Source organism: Phyllostomus discolor, chromosome 1 (genome assembly GCF_004126475.2).
Source record: "Phyllostomus discolor isolate MPI-MPIP mPhyDis1 chromosome 1, mPhyDis1.pri.v3, whole genome shotgun sequence".
NCBI lineage: Eukaryota > Metazoa > Chordata > Mammalia > Chiroptera > Phyllostomidae > Phyllostomus > Phyllostomus discolor.
The window spans coordinates 98,923,012-98,931,685 of NC_040903.2; the positions used below are offsets into that span (position 1 = coordinate 98,923,012).

General features: G+C 38.5%; 1 protein-coding gene and 1 pseudogene across 1 annotated transcript; both read right to left on the bottom strand.

The window, feature by feature from the left end:
* Positions 1-5,668: 5,668 nt before the first annotated feature.
* Positions 5,669-6,486, bottom strand: LOC114491987 (small nuclear ribonucleoprotein-associated protein N-like). Its single transcript, XM_036026479.1, is given in 1 exon segment — positions 5,669-6,486. A coding segment is annotated over 1 exon segment (675 nt). The 5' UTR covers positions 6,464-6,486; the 3' UTR covers positions 5,669-5,788.
* On the bottom strand, positions 6,253-6,846 carry LOC114492369 (annotated as a pseudogene).
* Positions 6,847-8,674: the final 1,828 nt, after the last annotated feature.

The following is an 8,674-nucleotide window of genomic DNA, read 5'->3' on the forward strand; positions in this document are numbered from 1 at the left end:
ATTCTCCTGTGAAACTGTCTGGCCCAGAGATTTTGTGTGTCTGAAGTTTTTTTATTACTGCTTCAATTTTGTCAGTTGTTATTGGTATGTTCTGGGTTTCTGCTTCTTCTTCACTGCATTTTGGACGACTATATTTTTCTAGAAATTTTTCCATTTCACCTAGGTTTTCAAATTTCTTGGCATATAGTTATTTGTAGTGATTTCTTACAATCCTTTGTATTTCTGTAGTATCAGTTGTAATCTTTCCTCTTTCATTTCTAATTGTGTTTATTTGGGTTCTCTCTCTTTTCTTCCTGATGTGTCTAGTTAAAAACTTGTCAATTTTGTTTATCTTTTCAAAGAACCAGCTCCTGAATTTATTGATACTTAGAATTGTTCCTTTATTTTCTACGTCATTTAATTCCACTCTGATCTTTGTTATTTCCTTCCTTCTACTTGCTCTGGGCTATCTTTCTTGTTGTCCTTCCAGTTCTATAGATGTAGGGTTAGGTTGTTTATTTGAAATGTTACTTTTTTATGTATTTTATTGATTATGCTATTACAGTTGTCCCATTTCCCCCCTTCTCTCCTCTCCACCCTGTACCCCCTCTCCCACCCACGTTCCCCCCCCTTTAGTTCATGTCCATGTGTCATACTTATGAGTTCTTTAGCTTCTACATTTCCCGTACTATTCTTGCCCTCCCCCTATCTATTTTCAACCTACATTCCATGCTACTTATTCTCTATACCTTTTGCCCCCTCCCCTCCTCCCAACCCCCTGCTGCTAGCCCTCCATGTACCCTCCATTTCTGTGGTTCTGTTCCTGTTCTAGTTGTTTACTTAGTTTCTTTTGGTTTTGCTTTAGGTGTGGTTGTTAATAATTGTGAGTTTGTTGTCCTTTTACTATACATGTCTTTTCTTTATCTTCTTTTCTTAGAAAGTCCCTTTAGCATTTCATATAATAAGGGCTTGGTGATGATGAACTCCTTTAGCTTGACCTTATCTGAAAAGCACTTTATCTGCCCTTCCATTCTAAATGAGAGCTTTGCTGGATAGAGCAATCTTGGATGTAGGTCCTTGTCTTTCATGACTTGGAATATTTCTTTCCAGCCCCTTCTTGCCTGTAAGGTCTCTTTGGAGAAATCAGCTGACAGTCTGATGGGAACTCCTTTGTAGGTTACTGTCCCCTTATCTCTTGCTGCTTCTAGGATTCTCTCCTTCATTTTTACCTTGGCTAATGTAATTATGATGTGCCTTGGCATGTTTCTTCTTGGGTCCAACTTTTTGGGGCTCTCTGAGCTTCTTGGATTTCTTGGAAGACTGTTCCCTTTGCCAGACTGGGGAAGTTCTCCTTTATTATTTGTTCAAATACATGCTCAATCTGTTGCTTTTCTCCTTCCCATTCTGGTACCCCTATAATTCGTATATCGGAACATTTAAAGGTGTCCTCGATGGTCTTAAGCTTTTCTTCGATTTTTTGAATTCTTATTTCATCATGCTTTCCTGCCTGGTTGATTCTATCTTCCTTCTGGTCCACTGTATTGTTTTGAGACTCAGATTCCTTCCTTTCACTATTGGCTTTCCTCCGCGTATCTTCCTGCATCTCTTTTATGGTAACCTGCATCCTTTCATCTAAATTGCACCCAAAAATCAACCAATTCCGTGAGCTTTCTGATCGCCAGTGTTTTGAACTGTGCATCTGATAGATTGGCTATTTCTTGGTCGCTCAAAAGGATGAGTCCTGGGGGACTGATCTGTTGTGTTGGAAACATGTCTTATGTCTTTTTTTTTTTTTTCTGGTCTGGTCGCTCTTGTTAAGGTGGGGGACGGAGCCTTAGGTGTTCATTGGGGCTTGGCACTTCAGTCGCTAGATTGTGACATTATATGTGGGGGCAGGGGTGGGAGCGGGAGGGGACAATGGCGGTAGTTCCATTCTCCTGGGCTCAGACCCTTCTCTGGGATCCTGGGCTGCGAGCTCTGCCCTGGTCCACAGTCGCCGCCTCACTGGGTCCACCAGCCGCAGCTTGCATACTCGGGGATCACTGCTGCGTTCTTGCGCCCCAGATGGCTGTCGCGCCGATTTCGTGCCAAATTTTCCCTGACCTCCGCACGCCACGGACCCACGCCAGCCCCGTGCCTGCCCGGCTCGTCATCTCCTACCAGCCTGGATGTACAGGTCCACTTCAACTTCTTGGCTGTCCGACTTCCATTCAGATAAATCCTCTGTCAGTTCTGAGTGATATTCTGTATGCAAATCATTGTTGTTCTAATCTTGGTTGTGCGAGGAGGCACCGTGCGTCCACCTATTCTTCCATCTTGCTGGAAGTCTGAAATGTTCCTATTTTTTTTTTAGGTAGGCCTGTATCACTATGAACTTCCCTCTTAGGACTGTCTTTGCTGTGTTCCATAAGTTTTTAATTGTTGTGAGTTCATTTTCATTTGTTTACAGAAGCTTTTTTTCCTTGATCTCCTTCTTGACCCATTCGTTGCTTAATAGCATGCTATTCAATCTCCATGAATTTGAGTGGTTTTGAGTATTTCCCTTGAGGCTGGTTTCTAGTTTCAGTCTTTTGTAGTTGAATAATATGCCTGATATGATTATTTCAATTTTCTTGAATTTGTTGAATCTTGTCTTGTGTCCTATCATGTGGTCTATCTTTCAGAAGAGAACCAACATAAACAGAATCCCAAAAGTAGCAAGTTCAGGAGATCAAGGATACTGCACCACTGAATCTCACATGTCTCATACTATAGAAGTTCACACCACAAACTCAGGTAGTCAGGACAGATCAGTTTCAGAATCAGAGGCTAATAAGAAGACTCTCACAAACAGTGGGAAGACAAAGAAACCCCAAATGAAATGAAAGGAGGAAGCCTCAGAAAGAATGTTAAATGAAATACAGGCAAGTCAACTATTAGATACTGTGTTCAAAGTGATGGTAATGAGGAAGCCCAATGGGCTCACTGAGAATTACCAAACACTCCAGGGAAACTATGATTAACTCACTACAAACTATATTAACATGTAAAAGAAAATACAAACTATCAAGAAGAGCCAAGAAGAAGTGAAGAATACAATTTATGAATTAAAGAACACAGTAGAAGGAACCAAAAGCAGACTAGATGAAGCAGAGGATAAAATCAGCAAGTTAGATGACAAGGTAGAAAAAAACTCCCAGAAAGAGTAAGAAAAGGAAAAAAAAAAAAAGGAATGAATGAAGAGGGGTTAAGGGAACTGCAGGACAACGTGAAACATAATGATATCCATATAATAGGGATACCAGAAGGAGAATAAGAAGAGCAAGGGATAGAAAACATGTTTGAAAAAGTAGTGATGGAAAATTTCCCTAATATGATGACAGAAAAAGTCACACAAATCCAGGAAACACACAGAATCCCAATCAAGAGGAACCCAAAGAGGCCTACTTCAAGATACATCATAATTAAAATGGCAAAATTCCAAGGCAAAGAGAGAATCTTAAAGGCAGCAAGAGAGAAACAGGAAGTAACATACAAAGGAGCCCAAATATGACTAGCAGCTGACTTCTGAATGGAAACACTCCAAGCCAGAAGAAATTGGCAAAGAATATTCCAAGTAATGAAAAACAAAAGCCTGAAACCAAGACTACTCTACCCAGCAAAGCTTTCAATTAAAATGGAAGGCCAAATAAGGAGCTTCCCAGACAAAAGAAGGCTCAAAGAATACATCCCCGCCAAACCAGCCCTGCAAGAGATGCTAAAGGGGCTGCTTTAAGAAAGGGAAGAAAAAGAGTGAGAGAGAGGGGAACACAGGTACAAATGGAGTAAAATGGCAATGCATAACTATCTATCAATAATAACCTTATATAAATAGATTAAATGCTACAATCAAAAGACATAGGGTAGCTGAATAAATAAGAAAATGTGATGTGCACATATGCTTCCTACAAGAGATCTACCTCAGAACAAAATACCTCACAGAATGAAAGTGAAGGGTTGGAAAAAAATGTTCACAGCAAACAGACAGGAAACAGAAAGCCAGGGTAGCAATACTCATATCAGACAAAATAGACTTCAAAACAAGGGACATAAAAAGAGACCCAGAAGGACACTTCATAATACTCAAGGGAAGAATCTATCAAGAGGACATAAACATTATAAACATATTAACCCAACATAGGAGCACCCAAATATATATATGAAAAATCTTGGAGGACTTCAAGAAAGATATTGATAACAACACAATTATATTAGGGGATTTTAACACCTTACTGTCAAAAATGGATAGATTTTCCAAACAAAATATCAACAAAGATATTGCAGCATTGAACAATGTCCTAGATCAAATGGACTTAACTGATATATAACCTTTCATCACAAAGAAGCAAAATATAGATTTTCTAGTTTAAATCATTTATTTAAAATTAAATAGTCATATGTGGCCAGTGTCTACCATATTGAACAATGCAGTTATACATAGAGTTGGATTTAGTTTAATTTATATTTTCTTGCTTTTCACAGTTGATCATATTTCATATTTTTAATGTGGTTTATTCATTACTTTAAATTATTTATCTGATAAATTGTTTTGTATACTTTGCTGTTTTTTGTTATATTGTTTGTCTATTTCATTGATTTTTAAGTACTGTCTCACCTATATGCTTATTTGTACTTGATGTTTATCACTAATCTACTGTATAGGCTACAAATATTTTGTTCCATGCTCTTATTTATTCACAAGTATGTTGCATACTGAGAACTATGATGAATTACACATTTTCTTTTTCAGTATAGTATCTGGGTAATAATGGCTTTTATATATATACCCTATTGTGTTTTATATGTTTATTCTGTAGCTTGTTGCTTTACTTAACTATTAGTATTAATTTTTGGTGTTTTTATTAAAATTATTTTCTATTACCTAATTTTTAAATTCTTTTATGGATCCCTCTTACTCCTTTCCTTCTGGGACTCCTATTTTGTATATGTCGGTATGCTTGAGGGTGTCCCATATGTGCCTTGTTCCCTACTCATATTTTTCATTCTTCTTTTTTCCTGTTCCTTAGACTGAATAAGCTCAAAAGATCTATCTTAAATTTCATTTATTCTCTCTTCTGCTATTCCAAATCTTTTATTGAGTCCCCCTTGTAAGTTTTATATCATTTTTTGAGTTTAATTAAAAGATTTCTGCTTATTTTTTGTGTATATCATTATTGATATTCTCTGGTTGAGATTTTCTCATACTTACCTTTAATTTTTAAGATATGCATATATTCATTGTCCATGGACACAGATAACAATGTGGCGAAGGCTAGAGAGTGGAGAGGAATGGTTGGAGGGGGACAAAGGGAAGGAAATAGGAGATATCTGTAATGGCGTCGACAATAAAAAAATAAAAATAAAAATAAATATCAATGATTGTTAGAGATACATACCCTGGGGATATAGCTATTCTCACCAAGCAACTTCTAAATCAAGCCCTTGGCTTGATTTAGAGTGACTCCCATGTCTTAGTGTGACTATGAAGTGTCAGCAAAGGCACTTCAATTGTATCATGTGTACCACACTGGGGGGCTGGGGATGATGACAATGGGAGTTATCTACGCATGTGTAGGGGTTGGGGTATATGGAAATTCCCTGTGCTTCTCAAATGTGCTGTGAACCCAAACATACTCAAAAGTAATCTATAAATATGGAAAAATATTTTTTAATTGCTCTATGCATTTATTAGTGAATATAAATGCTGCAGAGGAGACAGAAGCTCACAAACACTCTACACAGTTTCACAAGACACAGTGCAGGCAAAGAGTGACTAAGGATCAACAGTATCTTAGGGTCTTGGTGGACGCATTCCTGGGGGAGGTGCACCTCTGATTCCAGGTAGGGGGGGTCTTATCCCTGGAGGAGGCATGCCTATCGGGGTCCCCCGAGCAGGGGGAAGCCCAATCGGTGGTCCCATGGGTGGTCTCACACCAGGTGGAGGAGCCATAATGCCTGGAGGAGAGGTTGCCTGACCCACAGGTGTGGGGGGAGTCCCCCGACCTGGTGGGTAGTAAGTGGGAGCTCCAGTTATGCTGGCAGTGACCACCACAGCAGCAGCTATGACGGTGCCTCGTCCCTGTGGAGTCATTACCTATTGGGTGGGTCCCCCTACCCCTCAAACTGGGCCTACTAATCCCGCAGGAGCCTGTGGAATCAGAACACCAGCTGGAAGTCCTCTGCCTGTGGCCCTGCCAACCCCGGGGCCTCCTGCAGCTCCTGCCAGCGGTACAGGAGCAATGCTGGTATCTTTGCGGGGAGGTCCCTCCACTGTCATGGAAACCAAGTTCTCCCCACGCAGCAGCACCAGACCCAAGACCCGCTTCTCTTCATGCTCTGGCTGCTTCACATTCTTTGGCTTGATCTTCCTGAACTCATCACAATCACAGAGGATCAAGTTCATATGCTTGTCAGAAGCCTTAAAGGTACCGATGATGATCCGGCCATCTTGCAGGATGCACTCCATCCTGTAGTCAATGTGTTGCAGCACTTGCTGCTCTTTCCCACAGTTATGATTGCTGTTTCACCAAACCCAATATCCACAGTAAAGTTTCAGGATCCTTAAGACCTAAAGAAAGGCTGGGATGCCCCAAGACTGCTTTAACCACCTCTGGGTGTCTCAGCTAGGAAAGCCTGCCTCAGTTCCCCAAGGAAGTCCACCACAGGTAGTTGCTGCTGCTGCTGCTGCTGCTGCTGCTGCTGCTGCTGCTGCTGGGAATGCCTCGGGTACAGCTGACACTTTTGGTTGCTCAGAGAGGCCGTCCTCCTCCGTTTGACCTGGACTTCCACCTTGGGTATATGCTGTTACGTGGTCCTTCTCAAGTGTAAGCGGTCCCTGGCCCACTCCATCGCGCTGCTGCTGCTCCTCACATCAAGTCAGGCATCGCCGGCAGCCACTCCAGACTCTGGAAAAAATATTAATGGCTGGAATAAATACTTATCAAATATAAAGTAGTTATGGTCTTTGTATTATAAGCAACATGCCTTTAATATCTAATGATGTGGAGGGAGAAATAAGCAAAGCCAAAAGGTCAAGGCTTTAAGATACCACTCTCAGAAGTAATTATACATGGCCTAGAATAAAAATTATACATATCCTGAAGTAATAGTATTATACTATTATGTAGCATTGTAATAAAACTAGGCTTCATAAACCTTTATACTTGACAAAAAAAGAGTAACTTTAATTCTTTTTAAAGTCTCATGGGTGTTACAAAATCTCTACAGCTACAAAGAAAATTTCTAAAAATTCACTAAAGTAGAATTTCAATTCATAACATTTCTTGCACACAATAGAATTCTAGTTTAGTAGGGAAATGACAGAAAAAGTAATAAATAAACCTATCTAATTTGCAATAAGCACCCTTCTGAATAACTCTTAGATTAAAAGAGAAAATCAAAACAGAAAAAAAATAGAAGACTATGGCATTTTGACTTTCAAGAAAGCTACCTTTTCAAATAACAGCTATTATTCTTTTTTGATTACATTATTTTCTTGACATTCTCTAAGAATACAAATTACAAATAAACTACTTTTCTCTATATCTCCTCTTTCTTATAAGTAGATTTTGACAATATAAAATATTATAACATCCATAATTACATTTCCCAGAGGCAACTACTTTTTCCAATTCTATTTTGTGCAAGTCTGGCAGATATCTCCTTAACTATGAATAAAAAAATTATCTCTCTTTTTTTGAACACGTAGTTTGTGACATTATTTATTGTCTCCTCCCTTTGAAAGATCAGGATTTGTTCCCATTACTCTATTTTCCTGCCTTTGTCATTTTTTACACTTGATATTTTCTTTTTAACTCCTCTGTGGCTACCTCAGTAATTTTAAACAAAATTCCTAAGCCACTCTTTTTTATAACAATGACTTGAAGCAAGGATCTAAACTACCCACTATGCAATGGAAAGATATGACTGACCCTACCATTTCATTCTCTTCTCACCTCAGGCTTCTATATAGATGCCTTCATTATCTTATGTCAAAAGGACAACAATGTTACATTTAATTCATCTGTGCTGGGTCAAAAGTTTGATCAAAATGTTCAAAACAATAGATGTAATTTGATTATGTTTTGTTCACTACTGAGCCAAAGAATATACTAGAATTTACTTTTCCTTCTCAATGAGTCTAATACCATGACCCCAGTGACTCTGGAAACATCAAATTCAAATGGATTCTCTATTCTTAAATTCTTTTGAAAAATTAAAATTAGGTCACATTTTACTCTGCTCAGTATCAGGATCATTCTTTGTGCATACTTTAGTTTTTTCCTGACAATTTTATATTTTTCTGTTGTTGTTATTAGCAAAGTTATATATTTTTCTGCAACATACCCTCAAAATTATCTAGGCTTTTAGAGATTAAGACCTTTGACTAAAATTTGTTATCTGATTATGTTTCTCTTCTTTGCTATTGATTTTTTTGCATATGTTTGGTGGTCAATTTATTTATTATAAATAGACAATTAATTTGATTAATGTTGCTGGTACAGAATTCTATTGTTTTTATGTATACCTCTTTCTTTAAGTTTTTTTTTTAATATTTTATTTATTTATTTATTTATTTTTAGAGAGGGGGAAGAGAGGGAGAAAGAGAGGGTGAGAAACATCAGTATGAGAGAGAAACATTGATCAGTTGCCTCTGGTACACACCCTGGTGGGGGAT